The sequence below is a fragment of the Nicotiana tomentosiformis genome, chromosome 2 (assembly GCF_000390325.3).
Source record: "Nicotiana tomentosiformis chromosome 2, ASM39032v3, whole genome shotgun sequence".
Lineage (NCBI taxonomy): Eukaryota > Viridiplantae > Streptophyta > Magnoliopsida > Solanales > Solanaceae > Nicotiana > Nicotiana tomentosiformis.
This window is the reverse complement of record NC_090813.1, coordinates 54,306,766-54,324,854: the sequence shown is the minus strand read 5'-3', so window position 1 is coordinate 54,324,854 and position 18,089 is coordinate 54,306,766. Positions and strand designations below refer to the sequence as shown.

Below are 18,089 nucleotides of genomic sequence, written 5' to 3'. Positions count from 1 at the left end.
TGCTCACCACTGAGTATGAACTCTTTAGGATGAAAGATGATGAGTCCATTCGAGACATGCACACTCAATTCACCTCTATCATCAACGAGCTCCACTCTCTAGGATAGATCATTCCAAGGAACAAACTTGACAGGAAAATACTCAACGTATTACCTGGTTCCGGGGCAAGCAAAGTAAATGCTATCACAGAGTAAAAGGATCTACAAAAGTTGCCCATTGATGAACTCATTGGTAATCTGAAGACTTATGAAATGAAGAAGAAGAAGAAGAAGAAGAATGACTATAAAAGAAGAGAGCCTAAAAAAAATAAGAACTCGGTCCGCAAGACAGACAACAATGACTCAAGTAGTGAGGATGCTGACATGGCCTACCTGATGAAGCGATTTCAGAAAATGGTTCGCAGGAATGGAGGCATTCCAAAAAAGGTCAGCTCCAACAAGCTAAGAGGTTATGACTTGTGTCATAAATGTGGGAAGCTAGGACACTTCATCAAGGAATGTCCTCTCCTCAAGCAAGACCAGTACAAGCACAACACAGATAAAACAATCAAGAGGAATTCGGTTCCTGACAAAAGATTCAAGAGTAAAGATGTCGCTGACAATATTGTGAAACAAGCTCTTGCTGCATGGGGAGATTCTTCCATCGAACCTGGAGAAGATGATGAACAAGGTGGAACCTCCATGATGGCAGCTGAAAGTGAAGCAGCTGAATATGGCAACACTGGACACTTTAAAGAAAATTGTAAGGCTAGAATTCAGTCCTAACAGAAAAATAAGGTTTTTGTTGAAAAGGTAACTACTGCTAAGGAACCTGGTTCCTCTACTAAAAACGTGTATTGCCTGCTTAGACAAAAAAAAGTTTAATTCGCCCTTTTCTTCACTATAAGGGACCCAAACTTGTTTGGGTTCCTAAGTCTAATCCTTGATTTTCTTGTGCAGGGAGCAATGAAAGGAGGCATCCAAAAATGGTATATGGATAGTGGTTGTTTTAAGAAGATGACTGGAAGCATCGATGATTTTCTTTCACTCAAAGCCCTGCAAGGAGGGAGTGCGTCCTTTGGCAATGGCAAAAAGGGATACATTCTGGAAGTAGGAAGAATTGGGAAGACGCTCACTCACTCAATTGAGAATGTGTACTATATGAATGGCTTGAAATATAGCCTAGTGATTGTTTCTCAAATCTGTGACAAAGGAAACAAAGTGGATTTTTTATCAAAGACCTGCATAGTCACAAATCTCGTGACTGATGTAGTAGTTCTATTGGCAAAAAGATACAAAAACATCTATGTTGCTGATTTTGAGTCCTTGCACATGGGGATCTTACATGTCTTAGTGATGTTGATGATGATACTGATCTGTGGCACAGAAGATTGGGACATACAATCTTTTCATTGCTGAACAAGTTGGTCAAGAAGGACTTGGTCCGTGGGCTGCCCAAGTCAAGGTTCAAAGGTCACAAGGTGTGTGATGCTCGTCTAAGAGGAAATCAAGTCAAGTCCTCTTTCAAGCCCAAGAATGAAGTAAGCACCTCAAGTCCACTTGATCTCCTTCGTATGGATCAATGTGAGGGTGCCCAGTAGAGGAGGAAAGAAGTACATCTTTGCCATAGTTGACGACTACTCTAGATTCACATGGACCTTGTTCTCAGAACCAAGGATGAAACCTTTCCAGTCTTTGTTGCAGTTGCGAAGCAGATTCAAGTGAAGATAATCTATAATGTTTTAAGTATAAGGTCTGATCATGGCACAGAGTTCGACAATGCAAAATTCGACGAATTCTGTGTTGAAAATGGCATAAGGCACAATTTTTTAGCTCCCAAAACACCCCCAACAAAATAGTGTTGTGGAGAGGAAAAATAGGACTCTTGAATATATGGCAAGAACTATGCTAATTGACAGTGGCATAGCAAAAGGCTTTTGGGTAGAAGCAGTCAACACTGCTTGTTACTTGGTGAACAGGTGCATGATCAGGTCCCTCCTGAACAAAACCCCATATGAATTACTGAACGGGGGGAAGCCCAAGCTAACTCACATAAGAAAGTTTGGATGCAAATGCTTCATTCTCAATAATGGTAAGGAAGCGCTGGATATATTTGACGCCAAAAGTGATGGAGAAATCTTTCTTGGATATTCCTCAGAAAGTAAAGCATACAAGATCTACAACAAAAGGACTCAATGTATTGAAGAAATCATACATGTAATCTTTGATGAATCACACCACCTATGTGGGAAAATGTCACGCCTGGGGGGCGAGACCGGCACCCGGTGCCTCACCTAACCTAGCGTAGTAACTTGCGACTAAGGGACTCTGAACATATAATGTCATAATTTGGCATGGGGCCACATTGGGGGCCATATTGCAAGACACTTTGTGAAGCAAAATATAAAACTGAACGGAAACTAGCGCTGACTAAACATCAATATAAAGATGGGCAGACAAGGCCGTCATAACTACTACAACTGACAAACCAACAAAATATACATACCAGGCCTACAAGCCCAACATACTGCACTAGCTGACAGGATATGTCTACAAGCCTCTACTGATGGATGTATTGTGATCGGAACAGGGCCCCGACCTACCCATAACATATATACATACATACAGATGATGTACACAAAACCCTAGACCCGATAACTCCGAAGGACGTGAAGCTTACCGATCAGGCTAAACTCGGGAAACACCTACTAAGGAGGTCTACTTGTCTGTCTATCTAAACCTGCACGTATGAAATGCAGCGTCCCCAGAAAAGGGACATCAGTACAAAATAATGTACCGAGTATGTAAGGCAATAACATAACTAAAAGTTGAAACTGAACTGATAATATAATAACTGAAAGTAACTGGAGTCAAAAATATTCTGGAGATATACTTACCTGTTGATACTGACTCAACTCCTTCAATATAGTAAGTAAAATAAATGTTCGTCCCTATAAGGCTCGGTACGTGTAACTGCTCGGCCGTAGTAGGCTCGCTCATAGGTGATTGGCCATACTAGGCTCTGTATCTCGGCCATCCTAGGCTCTTTCATAGGCTCTCAGCCACAGTAGGCTCGGTATATAACTTACCATCTGATCAGAGGTTGCCCAATAGGGGCCTGCCCATCGATTATAGCTCGATGGTGGTGAAAATACTGTAATACTGTATATGTATAGGCCCTTTGCTCTCTTGATATATATATATATATATATATATATATATATATATATAGAGAGAGAGAGAGAGAGAGACCCTCTGCTCTCTTGACTGGAACAAAACAATACTTAACTGATTATAAAGTCCCGATAAGGGAGAATACTGTAACTTATGAGACTAGGATAATAATAAATTTGGGAGTATGAACTTCTCTTTATGCCTCGTTATCAAACACATGTAGTTACGAGATCATGCCAAAATGAAGGAAGGGCTTAGCCTTAACATACCTTATCACAATCTTTCCAATCACCAAGTTGAACTCGCCTCTTCATAACTTAATCTACAACAACGATAATAATACTATGATTAAGTTACGAAAGGTACAACTATCGCACAACGAACGACAAGCTTATTTTGTATTAACACGGGCAGCATCTCCCCTATAATCCTTACTTCCTCAAAATTCAATATAATACCAACAAAACAAGAATGCAATAATAACAATATATATACATTATTTTTCAACCTTATATACACCACAAAATACTATAAAACAGCCCAACACACCCCAATCTCTTCATACACAAAATGACCACAGTAGTAGTGTCAAACAGCCCGAAAATGTTTCGACAAACGACCAGCCCACCACCCTGAATTTATGTGGTGTTTCTCCACACCCTTCCTCCTCCAAAACTCCACAAACAGTAGTAAAACATGCAGCCCAACAGCAACACAAAACAGTCCATAAAACAGTCTGCTACAAGTGAATAACTCGAACTCACGGCTTCCGATCATCGTCCCGTGAGTTCTTACAAAATATAGAACGACTTACTATGAATTTATAGAAGAAAAAATGGATGAAAGATAGCAGTAAACTTACCTTATTTGTTGGATAACTCAGCTCCTAACTTGGTTTTTCAAACTCTAGGTTTTACCTCCAATTAGATCTTGAAAGGGAGAGAAAATCAATTAGGGTTTGTGGGCAATTGTTGGGAGGATTTTTGCAGAGCTTATGTTTGGTTATTATGCCTTATTATCAGTCTAATATATGAAGTACATAGGACTTTAAAAATTCCTCTTTGGATGACCCGAACTGGCCCATTTTTGGACTCTCATTTAAGCAAGTAGGTGACAGTCTGCGCAGTCTTTCAAAATTCCTCATATCTATATACTCTAATATCGTATTGACAAGTGGTTTAATCCATTAGAAAATATACTCATAGATATTCAATTTGATGGGTGGAACACCCCATAACACTAAGTATATTGGGAGAAAATCGCAGTTACATTTGACCCAAAGTTTCAGTAAAACTTATGAACGTAACTTGTGATGACTTTCATCGACTTTTGTTCCACCACTCGCTTGACTTCAAAACATAACACACGACTATCATACGACTAACATAACTCATAACATAACCTCATTATCATGTTAAGCAGCCCTAGTCTCACCCTAAAAGTACATGTTATAACATTCCCAACTTGTCGACTTTTGACGAAACATTATTTTCTTTAATTCCTTTAGCTTCTGAACCTGCCAACCCTCTTTGTACTTATTGTTCATGATCTTCAATATTTGTAACTTCCAAGCTAACATGATTAATTTACTTTATATATTTTTAAATATTATTTCATTTTTGGTCCTACATTAGTTTGCTCACGACGCACTTTTACGTACGAAAATATAGGGTGTAACAGAACAATTCACATGATAAGATTGATCAAGACGGAGACCAGTCGAAGGTTCTTAGAAAAGTCATTGATATGGCAAATAGAAAGGCAAAATTGATGATCCAAGTCAAGGAATTCAAATAAGAAACTACAACAGAACCCTCAGCTAATGCAAAACAACCTGGTTCCTCCATCACAACAACTGAAGCAGAGGATAGAGTTGTTGATGCCCTACAAGGAACTCCTGATGCTGAGCAAAGAAGTGGTACTCACCCATCCATAGATGACAACAATGGATCCCATTCTGAGGAACCTGAATCTTCACATAATGAGATTCAAGTCTCTAACTGGAAGCACAAAAGTTCACATCCTCTCCAAAATGTGATCACTCCTCTTGATTCAGGAATTCAAACCAGATCAAAGACAAAGAGGCATTGAAAGATGCTGACTGTATTACTACTAGGCAAGATGAACTTCATCAATTTGAGAGGAACCACGTATGGCACCTGGTCACTCGGTCCTCAAGTAGAACGGTCATAGGAACCAGGTGGGTGTTTAGAAACAAGCTTGATGAATTTGGGTACACAACAAGGAACAAGGCCTGGTTAGTAGTTCAAGGCTACAATCAAGAAAAATGGATCGACTATGATGAAACTTTTGCTCCAGTTGCTCGAATGGAAGCCATCAAAATTCTCATTGCATTTTCATCTCATATGGAATTCAAATTATTCTAAATCTATGTCAAAAGGGCATTTCTGAATGGATATTTAAAGAAAGAAGTCTTTGCCAAACAACCACCTGGGTTTGAGTGTCAGGAGCATCCTGAACATGTATTCAAACTCGACAAGGCACTATATAGACTGAAGCAGGCCCATCGCGCATCGTATGAAAGGTTGTCCAAGTTCCTTCTTGAAAATGGCTTTACAAGAGGAAAAATTGGCAACACCTTATTTTTGAAGAAAAGGGGAAGGAACCTGCTCATTATGCAAGTTTATGAGGACGATATCATCTTTGGTGCAACAAACGACTCCTTGTGTGAGGAGTTTGCAAAGCTTATGGGAAGCGAGTTTGAAATGAGCATGATGGGGGAATTGAATTTTTTCTTAGGATTGCAAGTTAAGAAAACCCCTAACGGAATGATGGTAAGCTAGTAGAAGTACATTAAAGAGCTCCTAAAGAGATTTAAGATGGCAAGTTCAAAAACCATTGATACTCCAATTGCCACTGCCACCCATCTGGACATGGATAAACCTGGTTCTCCTGTGAACAAAACCATGTACAGAGGCATCATTGGTTCACTCTTGTATCTCACAGCCAGTAGACCTGATATTGTGTTTCGTGTGGGATTATGTGCTAGATTTCAATCCAGTCCAAAGGAATATCATCTTAAAGTTGCCAAGAGGATTCTAAGGTATCTTAAAGGAACACATGACCTGGTTCTCTACTATCCTTCAGGGGACAATTTACTTAATTGGTTATGATGATGTTGATTATACTGGTTATTTAGTGGATAGAGAGAGCAAATCTGGCATGGCACATTTTCTGGGATCGTGTTTGATTTCATGGGGGACAAAGAAACAAAACTCTATGGCTCTTTCAATTGTAGAAGTTGAGTATGCGGCAACTACCTCTTGCTGTGCTTAACTGTTGTGGATCAAGCAGCAACTAGAGGACTTAGGGGTATTTTCTGATTGCGTGCCATTACTGTGTGATAATACCAGTGCTCTCAACCTGGAAAAGAACCTAGTTCAGCATAAGAGAACAAAGCACATTGATGTGCGCCATTATTTTCTCAGAGACAATGTTGAAAGGGTCTTATCTGCATGAAGTTCTACAAAATAGAAGACCAAGTAGCAGATATCTTCACCAAAGCACTGAGCAGAGAGCACTTTGAAAAGAATCGATTGGCACTAGGGTTGATAAAATTAAACTGAGCACCAGGTCCCTCAATGATTGGCTACGAAAGAATGAACATGTAAAAACAATTAAAAAGTGTTTTCTGGCAAGTTCTAACTCATCTTTATATCGTTACAGGTAGACACGCATGAAAACTACAGAGCAAACAAGCAACTAATGACATTGCATCTTGGTAAAAGGATGAGGCTCATATTTACAAAACTAAGTCAGGGAACCTGGTTCCCTTGACACATGTTAGTAGTTCATTTGTACTCTCATGCACATTTTTAAATGGCTATAAAAGTGCCACGTCATTAAAAATTTCATTCTCTCTCTCTCTCATCTATTTAGAACTCAAACGTCATACCCGTTACTAAACGACCCGTCTACCCAGTAATTCGTACCCGGTTGTAACTGGTCCTTCACTTCCTCTAAATAACCCCAAATGTTGTCTCTTTCCTCACTATCCACATCAAAACTAATATTCCTTTTTCTCTCTCAAAGAAAACACTTTTCTTCTTGTGTCCCTACTACAAATCTCCACTATGTCTCAAACTCCAGAAGTTTCAAACTTTTCTAGTGTAGTCCCCACTGTCTCTTTGTCTCATGAAGCATAGAGATGAGGGTCGGAGTCCCTTCTGTCACCTAGTCTAAACCCCATACCAGACCAACAACCACCTACTACTTCCTCTCCAACCCAATCGAGTTCTGGTTCTCTCCGTAATCGTAAGACTCAAAACCCCAAATGATTCATTGTTACGACCTCTCTTTCTGCCTCGCCAGAAAAAATGGCAGAAGGCAAAACAGTAGACGGAGACGAAGGTCAAGAAGTTTCTTGTCAGAAGGTTGGGGAAAGTCCTGAAGCCCAACAAGATGTGGTTCGTACTAGTGAAGGCTCAGCAACTCCCGTTCCAAGCTTTGATCTGAATATTGCCAATCCTACAGGTAATGTTCCTCTTATATCCTCTTACTCTACTTTGGGGGTAAATGAACAAGAAGCCATTAAGAACGTGTTACTAATCGCTGTAGAAGGAGGTTTGGTTGGTGGTTATGAGCGGGAAGGTGAAGGTCATCAGGAAGAGGGTAGGGAACTGGTGCCCCTTGAAAATTTGGCACCTGTCAGTACAATTGGGGAGACAAACAAGGGACATGATCCCTCAGCCCAAGAGGAGCCCTCTATTCCTACTTGGGATGAAACCCCCTGCTCCTCAAAACAGCCCCAGGTCAGTACTGATCTTTCTCTCTCTCCTCACTTCGATGTTGAGCCGTTAACCATTGTCTTCCTGAGATGTGATCTCTATCTGAAGAGAAAAATGAAGATAGTGAAGATGTGACGACCCATTTTCTGAAAAAGCTGTGACCGGCACCCGATCACTAAACATGACCGAGCGAACCATCTGCGCTTATCAAATCTATTATAACTTCAAACTTTATATGCAACAAAGGAAATACTTTAACCAAATACTTTTAATTAATTTAAATATCTAAAATAAACCAGCTCCAAAAATTTATTCGTAGTAACTACTGAAATATTGCAAAGTTATTATCAAAAACATCTGAATCTTAACCCACCGATTGTGTCTATGAAGCCTCTACTGATAAAATGACGCACTTCTCAGGACATGAGATTTCCTAGCCAGTTCTCTAAGTAAACAAAGAAATAGCTAAATAATGACGACTCAAAGGAGTACTCCACGAACAAAAGCGGAGCTTACCAATAGCACTGGAAGTGAGGGAAGTCCTAACCCGTAGCTTGCTCGCCTGCAAAACCGGTGCCTACGTTGTACCGCAGATCAACGTAGGTTCCCAAAAGAGAACATCAGTACCATCCATTGTACTCAGTGAGTCTCAACGACAGGGGACGAAACTTTAATAAAATATATATTACGAGCAAATGTTCTAAGTGCATGAAAAACATAAAGCTTGTAAGAACAATTCTAAAATAACTGCATAACAGCAGTTTATGAATATTCTAAAAGAAATTCTTTTCTTTTACTTTCTTATAAAAAACAAATACTTCACTTTATACTTGGGAGTTCTAACTATCCTGACTTATTTCTGTCTTAGTCACCGTGTGATCGGCACGGATTCGATCCTAACCTGATCGAATAGGCCCAATCCATGAGGTACCACTCGTTTCATGATTCTCAGCGCTCATGTACCATACCTTAGCTTGGCAAATTCTCAGCAATGAGACCCTCGGCTCGTGTGCTCCCTACTTTGGCACAAGTAATTTCAGGAAGTCAACGCCTTAATTAGGACCCTCGGCCTAAACGATGACCCCTTCTCAGAATAGAGGATACTCCCAAAAATCTTTTCTTTCTAAAACTTCTTCTTGTGAATTTTCAAGTCTAAATCTTTTAAACATACTCATACTGGAATCCTTAAATGTAAGGTATGGCATAAGAATGAAATAACCATTCAAAAGTATTTCTAAAGATTCTTGCTTCTTCATGAAATTTTCTTTTTCAACATGAAAATGGCCTATAAGAATTACACAAAAATCTGAAAATTTAAGCACATATATCAGAATAAATCATCTAAACTTTAACTAAAATAATTCTAAACTAATAGGTACTCGCTCACTCCAATTAAGTACATATTAACTCTTTTAAGCAATTCACCAAACACTTTGTATGCGTGTTTTTGTGAGTTAAACCACTTTAGTAAAGGGTTATATCAACTCACCTCAAAACTCCGTGGGCCAATACGTAGGCCCCAGTCCAATTTATACCCGTCAAACAAATAATTCTATAACAACCAGTGCATTTGAATTAATTACAAAGTTTTACACCTAAATATGGAACTTACTGTTGGTACAGAGGAAGAAGGGAATTAACTATTCAATTCTTACCTACTACTACTTTAGGATAATTGACAATAGGGAATTTTATATACATGAGTTCAAGAATTAGTGATATGTAAATAACCCAAGAATTTCGTTGTCTGCGTAAATAGTCTTGATGCCTCTGTTTCTTGAGCCAGAATGTCGACTTCTGTTTTTCAATGGCTTTCACGCCTTTTTCCTGCCAAGAGTTTTTTATGGGCTTTAGGCTTGTCACGTGCCCTTTTCTTTTGTTTTCTCTTATTTTTTTTGTTTTGACTCAACTAGTAATTAATGATACCCACTGTTAATAATTAATAATATTAAAATTATTAATAAATGGTGATGTATATGCACTATTTTGAAAGTGTATATATATATATATATATATATATATATATATATATATATATATATATATATATATATATATATATATATATTGCACTCTAGGCAAGATTAAAAAAAATTAATTCTATAATTAGCGTGTCTCGAAACTTTTATAGATTTGAGGAGTGTTACAATCTTCCCTCCTTAAAAATATTTGTCCTCGAATGTTGCTAGGACCTTATTCTTAAGCTATCAGTCATTCTTAAGTCCTTGAAAACAATATCCGACAGATATCTCCCCTGTAAATTGGACTATCCAAAAATAATATCCCTGTCACCAATACCAAAACTACACCAACAACATCTAAATATACCGTAACAGACCATTCATAGGCACCATACACAACTCATAAACTAATTACTCACACTTCGGCAAGGAGATACCACAATAACCAACCAAAATCTAAAGCACAACACTTCTGCAAAAAGTAAATAACTTTAATGAATTAAATATACTCTAGCATGGCATTAAATTATTAAATGACTAAATATACTCTGACAAAAACTAAATTTCTTCAACAACTAAGTATAATCTAGCAAGGACATAAACACATGCTAACTTGTATTAAATAAATGAAATATAAATGCCAAACCAAACCTAGGTTCACATACCTACATCCTCAAATAAATATGGATATTTCTTCCTCATATCTTCCTCGACCTCCCACGTAGCCTCTTTTGAATCATGATTACTCCACAAAACTTTTACCGATGCTATATCTTTTATTCTCAACTTTCTTACTTGCCTATCGAGAATTTCTATAGGTACCTCTTCATAAGTCAAGCCTTCTTTAATTTCTATGGTATCGGCAGGTATTATATGCGACTCATCATGAATGTACTTTCTAAGTATAGACACATGAAAGACATGATGAACAGAGGACAACTCAACGGGAACCCGCTAGCTCATAAGCCACATTTCCTTTCTTTTCTAGAATTTCATAAGGTCCGATAAATCTAGGACTAAGTTTCCCTTTCTTACCAAACCTCATAACTCCTTTCATTGGTGAAACTTTCAAAAACACCTTGTCACCAACCATGAACTCTATGTCATGATGCCTCTTGTCAGAATAGAACTTTTGATGACTCTGAGCCACTTTCAGTCTTTCTCTGTTTAGCTGGACTTTCTCTAACGCCTCACAAACAAACTCTGGACCAATCAATGGCACCTCTGCTGGTTCAAACCAACCCACTAGAGACCTACATCTTCGCCCATACAACGCTTCATAAGGAGCCATACTAATGCTGGCCTGATAGCTGTTATTATAAGAAAATTCTATAAGTGGCAAGTGATCATCCCAATTACCTCCAAAATCTATAACACATGCTCGCAGCATATCTTCGAGTGTCTGAATGGTCCTTTCTGCCTGACCATCGGTCTGTGGATGGAAAGCGGTGCTCAAATTGACCTTGGTACTTAATCTTTCTGAAATGCTTGCCAAAACTACGTCGTGAACTGAGGGCCTCTGTAAGATATGATTGAAACTGGAGTACCATGCAATCGGACTATTTCTTTGATATACAACTGCACATACTACTCTGCGGAATCTGTCATCTTTACTGGTAGCAAATGTGCGGATTTTGTGAGTCGGTCTACAATAACCCAAATTGAATAATGCTTACGGTATGTGCGAGGTAGACCTACTACAAAATCCATATTAATCATCTCCCATTTCCACTGTGGTATCTCTATATCTTGAGCTAGGCCACCAGACCTCTGATGCTCGGCTTTGACCTGCTGGCAATTCAAACATTTAGCCACATGATCTGCTACTTGCTTCTTCATGCCTTTCCACCAATACAACCCTTTCAAGTCTAGATACATTTTGGTAGCACCTGGGTGGATAGAGTACCTCGAGCTGTGAGCTTCTTCCATTATGGCCTTTCTAAGACCATCTATATCAGGCACACATAACCGATCATTCAACTTCAAAACTCCGTCACTTTCTAAAGTGGAAGCAGTGATTTCTTTATTTCTGACTCCTTATTTTAACTTCACTAAGTACGGATCTTCATCTTGCTTAGTCTTAATATGTGCAAAAAGGGAGGATTGCGCTAAGGCATAAGCAGTTATACCTTCTTCTTCGGTCTCATCCAATCTAATTCTATCATTTGCTAGTTTTTGAATTTCTCAACCCAAAGATCGCCTTTGTACTGTAAGATGGGTCAAGACACCCATTGACTTCCTACTAAGTAAATCTGCTACCACATTAGCTTTGCCCAGGTGATAAAGGATATTAATGTCATAATCTTTCAATAGCTCGAGCCACCTTCTTTGTCTCAAATTTAATTCTTTTTGCTTGAAAATATACTGGAGGCTTTTGTGATCTATAAACACTTCAGAATGCTTTCCATAAAGGTAATGTCTCCATATCTTTAATGCAAACACCATTGTTGCAAGCTCTAAGTCGTGTGTGGGGTAGTTCTTCTCATGATTCTTTAACTTCTTGGAAGCATAAGCAATAACTTTTCCATCTTTCATAAGAACACGCCCAAGACCAACTCTAGAGACATCACAACATACTGCGAAACCACTTGAACCTGTTGGCAAGGTTAACACAGGTGCAGTGGCCAACCACTTCTTTAACTCTTGAAAAATCTTCTCACAAGCGTCTGACCACTGGAACTTAACTGCTTTCTGGTTCAACTTAGTTAATGGAGCTGCAAGTGAGGAAAATCCCTCTACAAACCTTCTATAGTAACCAACTAATCCCAAGAAACTCAAAATTTTAGTTGGCGTTGTCGGCCTTGGCCAGTTCTTGACTGCTTCTGTCTTCTGAGGGTCTACTTTTATGCCTTCACTTGATACCACGTGGCCTAAGAATGCCACTAACTGCAACCAGAGCTCACATTTTGAAAACTTGGCATAAAGCTCATTCTCCTTCAAGGTCTGCAAGGCTATCCTGAGGTGTTTTGCATGATCTTCCTTGCTCTTAGAGTATACCAAAATATTGTCTATAAACACGATAATAAAGGTATCAAGGAATGGCTTGAAAACTCTGTTCATGAGGTCCATGAATGCAGCTGGATCATTTGTCAACCCGAAGGACATCACTAGAAATTTATAGTGCCCATAGCGAGTTCTAAAGGTTGTTTTAGATATATCCTCTTCTCTGATTCTCAACTGATGGTACCCCGACCTCAAGTCTATCTTTGAAAAGTACTTTGCACCCTGAAGTTGATCAAATAAATCATCAATTCTTGGCAGTGGGTACTTGTTCTTAATAGTAACTTTATTCAACTGCCGATAGTCGACGCACATTTTGAAAGATCGATCTTTCTTCTTGACAAACAGGACCGGGGCACCCCACGGTGAAACACTCGACCTAATGAACCCTTGTCAAGGAGGTCTTTCAACTGTTCTCTCAACTCATTAAGTTCTGCTGGAGCCATCCTATAAGGAGGTATAGATATGGGTTGAGTGCCTGGCATGAGATCAATGCTAAAGTCTATGATTCTTTCAGGAGGAAGTCCGGGAAGGTCATCTGGGAAAACTTCTGGAAATTCTCTAACAACTGGCATAGACTGAAGAGATGGTGGTTCTGATTCTCGATTAATTATCTGAGCCAAATAGGCGAGACCCCTTACTGATCATTCGTTGTACCTTAAGGTAAGAAATAAACTTACCTACAAGCGATGCTGAAATACCATTCCACTCTAAGACTTCTTCATTTGGAAATTGGAACCTGACTATCTTGGCACGACAATCTAACATAGCATAGCAGGAAGATAACTAATCCATACCCATGATCATATCGAAATCCACCATTTCTAACTCTATGAGATCGGCCTCGGTGCTACGACCTTGGACTGAAACTATACAACCTCTATAGACTCTCGTGGATTTCACCGACTCGCCAACTGGAGTAGATAAAAAGAATGGCTCACTAAGCTATTCCGGTTCTAGCCCGAGGTTAATTGCAAAGTATGGAGTCACGTACAAAAACGTTGAACCTGGATCAATTATGGCATAAGAATTATGTGAGCAGACTAGAAGTATACCTGTAATAACTTCTGCAAATGCCTCTGCACTCTAACAATCAAGTGTAGCAAACAAACGGGGTTGTCCTCCTCTCTGAATAACTCGATCTGTACCTCTGCCTGCTCCATGCCCGACCTGATTATGAGAACCACAAGCCTGAGGTGGTGCAACTGTAGTAGCTGAGGAACTAGAAGGATGAGTTGATCCTCCACTGAAATTATGTCGTAACGTTGGGCAATTTGCCTTTATATGACCACTGTCTCCACAATGATAGCAATCGTGAAACCCGAGCTTGCACTGACCTGAATGTTGCCGCTTACATGTTCCACAAAGACCTTGTTATTGTGAATATTGTTAAGCATGACTCTGGCTATGTGAGGATGATGTCCTAAAATTTTGATTCTGGCGAGACTGGTTTCTATAACTCTGAGTACGTCTGAAGGAAGACCCACCACCTGACTGATGACTGGACTGAGCTGGTGTTAATGAATCCTTATTGGAGGAACCCCTTCCACCTCCGCTGGATGTACCATTAAACCCCGCCCGCTATTTGGGCTTTCTTGTTATGCTCTTGTTCTTCTCTTCTTTGTTGTCTGTATTTTTCTAAATGCTTGGCGAATCCCATAACAGAGGAAAGAATTGTCATTCCTACCGCTGCAGCTGATGTCGTATCCTTAATGTGGTAAGCCAAACCGCCAACAAACCTGTGAATCTTTGTTTTTCCTGTCTTAACTATGTGAGGAGCATGCTTAGCCAACCTTATGAATTCCATGTAGTACTCGTGCACACTTTTATTTCCTTGCTTGAGCTATTCAAACTCTGTAGCCTTAGCTTCCCTATCCTCTTCCGGGATAAAGTTAGCCATGAATGCCTCTTCAAATTCTTCCCAAGTAGGAGGACCATCATTTTCATCTCTTTCCTTTTCCCACATCTCAAACCAAGTGCCGACTACATCTCTAAGCTGGTAAGCAGCCAGCTCCACAGCTTCATCATCAAATGCCTTGACCGCTCGGAGGGCTTTCTTGACACCCACAAGCTACAACATTGGATCTTCATCAACTATAGTACCATGGAACAATGAAGGACTCAGCTTTAAAAATTCATTCACTCTTGAGGACTCGTAGTTGTTTTGTCTATTTGATTGAGGTGGAATCTCATCTCTTCTCTCCTTCTGGTTAGCCATGAAGGCTTTAAACATTTCCATAGCACTGTTGGCAACATTAAACATCTGACCCACCTCTTGAGATATAGTTTTCTGAGCCAGAACTGTTGTTGGGGGCGGCACTGGATCCTGAGGTACTGGCTCATCATGCTCCACCCCTTCTTCATGTTCAACCCGGGATACTTGAACCCCCTTTGTGGATTTACTCTTTCTTTTTTGAGTTGAAGCCTTCTTAGTTCTACCTTGAGCCACAATATTAGCAATAGTTTCTTAAGTAACATCGTGAGTGTCGGTGTCAGAGTTGCGAGTACGATCCATTTTTGCGAGTTTTGGAGAAACGAATACATTAGATAATTTTTTAGAGGTAGGCTTTACTACACGATCTAAAGTATGAAAAAAAATGAGACTTTTCCTAAATGATGGTAGCCTCCTACTCATAAGTATGGAGCACTTCATACCCATAAATAAGACTCTATTGACACGGCTTCATACACCCCTAGGACTCCATAAACCTAGCCCTGATACAAAGTTTATCACGACCTAATTTCTGAACAAGCCGTGACCGGCACCCGATCACTAAACATGACCGAGCGAACCATCTGCGCTTATCAAATCTATTATAACTTCAAACTTTATATGCAACAAAGGAAATACTTTAACCAAATACTTTTAATTAATTTAAATATCTAAAATAAACCAGCTCCAAAAATTTATTCGTAGTAACTACTGAAATATTGCAAAGTTATTATCAAAAACATCTGAATCTTAACCCACCGATTGTGTCTATGAAGCCTCTACTGATAAAATGACGTACTGCTTAGGACATGAGATTTCCTGGACAGTTCTCTAAGTAAACAAAGAAATATCTAAATAATGACAACTCAAAGGAGTACTCCACGAACAAAAGCGGAGCTCACCAATAGCATTGGAAGTGAGGGAAGTCCTAACCCGTAGTCTGCTCGCCTGTAAAATCGGTGCCTACATTGTACCGCAGACCAATGTAGGTTCCCAAAAGAGAACTTCAGTACCATCCATTGTACTCAGTGAGTCTCAATGACAGGGGACAAAATTTTAATAAAATATACATTACGAACAAATGTTCTAAATGCATGGAAAATATAACGCTTCTAAGAACAATTTTAAAATAATTACATAACAGCAGTTTATGAATATTCTAAAAGAAATTCTTTCCTTTTTCTTTCTTATAAAAAAATACTTCACTTTATACTTCGGTAGTTCCAACTATCCTGACTTATTTCTGTTTTAGTCACCGTGTGATCGACACGGATTCAATCCTAACCTGATCGAATAGGCCCAATCCACGAGGTGCTACTCGTTTCATGATTCTCAGCGGTCATGTACCATACCTTAGCTTGGCAAATTCTCAACAACGAGACCCTTGGCTCGTGTGCTCCCTACTTTGGCACAAGTAGTTTCAGGAAGTCAACGCCTTAATCAGGACCCTCGGCCTGAACGATGACCCCTTCTCAGAATAGAGGATACTCCCAAAAATCTTTTCTTTCTAAAACTTCTTCTTGTGACTTTTCAAGTCTAAATCTTTTAAACATACTCATATTGGAATCCTTAAATGTAAGGTATGGCATAAGAATGAAATAATCATTCAAAAGTATTTCTAAAGATTCTTGCTTCTTCATGAAATTTTCTTTTTCAACATGAAAATGGCCTATAAGAATTATACAAAAATCTGAAAATTTAAGCACAAATATCATAATAAATCATCTAAACTTTAACTAAAATAATTCTAAGCTAATAGGTACTCAATCACTCCAATTAAGTACATATTAACTTTTTTAAGCAATTCACTAAACACCTTGTATGCGTGCTTTTGTGAGTTAAACCACTTTAGTAAAGGGTTATATCAACTCACCTCAAAACTCCATGGGCCAATACGTAGGCCCCAGTCCAATTTATACCCGTCAAACAAATGATTCTACAACAACCAGTGCATTTGAATTAATTACAAAGTTTCACACCTAAACATGGAACTTACTGTTGGTACAGAGGAAGAAGGGAATTAACTATTCAATTCTTACCTACAACTACTTTAGGTTAATTGACAATAGGGAATTTTATATACATGAGTTCAAGAATTAGTGATATGTAAATAACCCAAGAATTTCGTTGTCTGCGTAAATAGTCTTGATGCCTCTGTTTCTTGAGCCAGAATGTCAACTTCTATTTTTCAATGGCTTTCACGCCTTTTGCCTGCCAAAAGCCCTTTACGTGCCCTTTTCTTTTGTTTTCTCTTCTTTTTCTTTTGTTTTGACTCAACTAGTAATTAATGATATCCACTTTTAATAATTAATAATATTAAAATTATTAACATTCCCCTAATTGTATATCCAATTATTTAAGTATATATATATTTGCACCCTAGGCAAGATTAAAAAAAATTAATTCTATAATTAGCGTGTCTCGAAACATTTATAGATTTGAGGAGTGTTACAGAAGAAGACTATGACAATATGTCTATAGCAAGCTTTATTATGGCTAGGAGTAGAAGGGCAGTTCCCAAAGAACCCACTCTTAAAAAACCTACTACTAGGTTGCAAATAAAGGAAGCCATTGAGTCTATTCTGAAGAAAAACAAAGAAGAGAAGAAAAGGAGAAGGCTAGTGAGAAGAGGAAAGTTTGTGATTGATGAGGAAGTGCCTCCGGCACTTGTGGTTGATGTTGAAAATGAAGAGGTGAATGAGAAATCAGCTTCCTTAATTCGTAAGTCCTCTAAGAATCATATGGTTCCAAAGCCCAGGAGAGAGCCATATGTGAAAAATGTTAAGGGTGAAAAGTCTGGTGAAAAGTTATCTGAAAAATCTGGTGAAACATTATCTGTGAAGTCTGGTAAAAAATTATCTGGGAAGTCTGCAGAGAAAGAAAAAACTGTGAGAAAGTCTGTGAAAAGGAAAGCTGGTGATACCAAGGAACCTGGTTCCCCCAAGAAGGCAAATGTGACTACGTCCAAGGATGAAGGTAGAGCAAACCTCAGGAAGCAGAGGGTACTGTTGGGGAG

At 38.9% G+C, this 18,089-nt stretch overlaps 1 protein-coding gene across 1 annotated transcript; it reads left to right on the top strand.

The window, feature by feature from the left end:
• The first annotated feature begins 251 nt into the window (after nt 1-251).
• On the top strand, nt 252-5,956 carry LOC138904826 (uncharacterized). Its single transcript, XM_070193328.1, has 7 exons — nt 252-746; nt 939-1,247; nt 1,366-1,459; nt 1,683-1,797; nt 1,898-2,139; nt 4,963-5,236; nt 5,554-5,956. Exons 1-7 carry the CDS (start codon nt 252-254, stop codon nt 5,954-5,956), a joined length of 1,932 nt encoding a protein of 643 aa, XP_070049429.1.
• Nucleotides 5,957-18,089: the final 12,133 nt, after the last annotated feature.

Excerpts from the sequence above, each read along its gene's own strand:
- LOC138904826 (XM_070193328.1), top strand. The coding sequence starts at position 252 with ATGAAGAAGAAGAAGAAGAAGAAGAATGACTATAAAAGAAGAGAGCCT. Across the intron at positions 1,460-1,682 it reads CAAGGTTCAAAGGTCACAAG|TTGCGAAGCAGATTCAAGTG; the intron begins GTGTGTGATGCT and ends TCTTTGTTGCAG. Across the intron at positions 2,140-4,962 it reads TCTTGGATATTCCTCAGAAA|AACCCTCAGCTAATGCAAAA; the intron begins GTAAAGCATACA and ends AAACTACAACAG.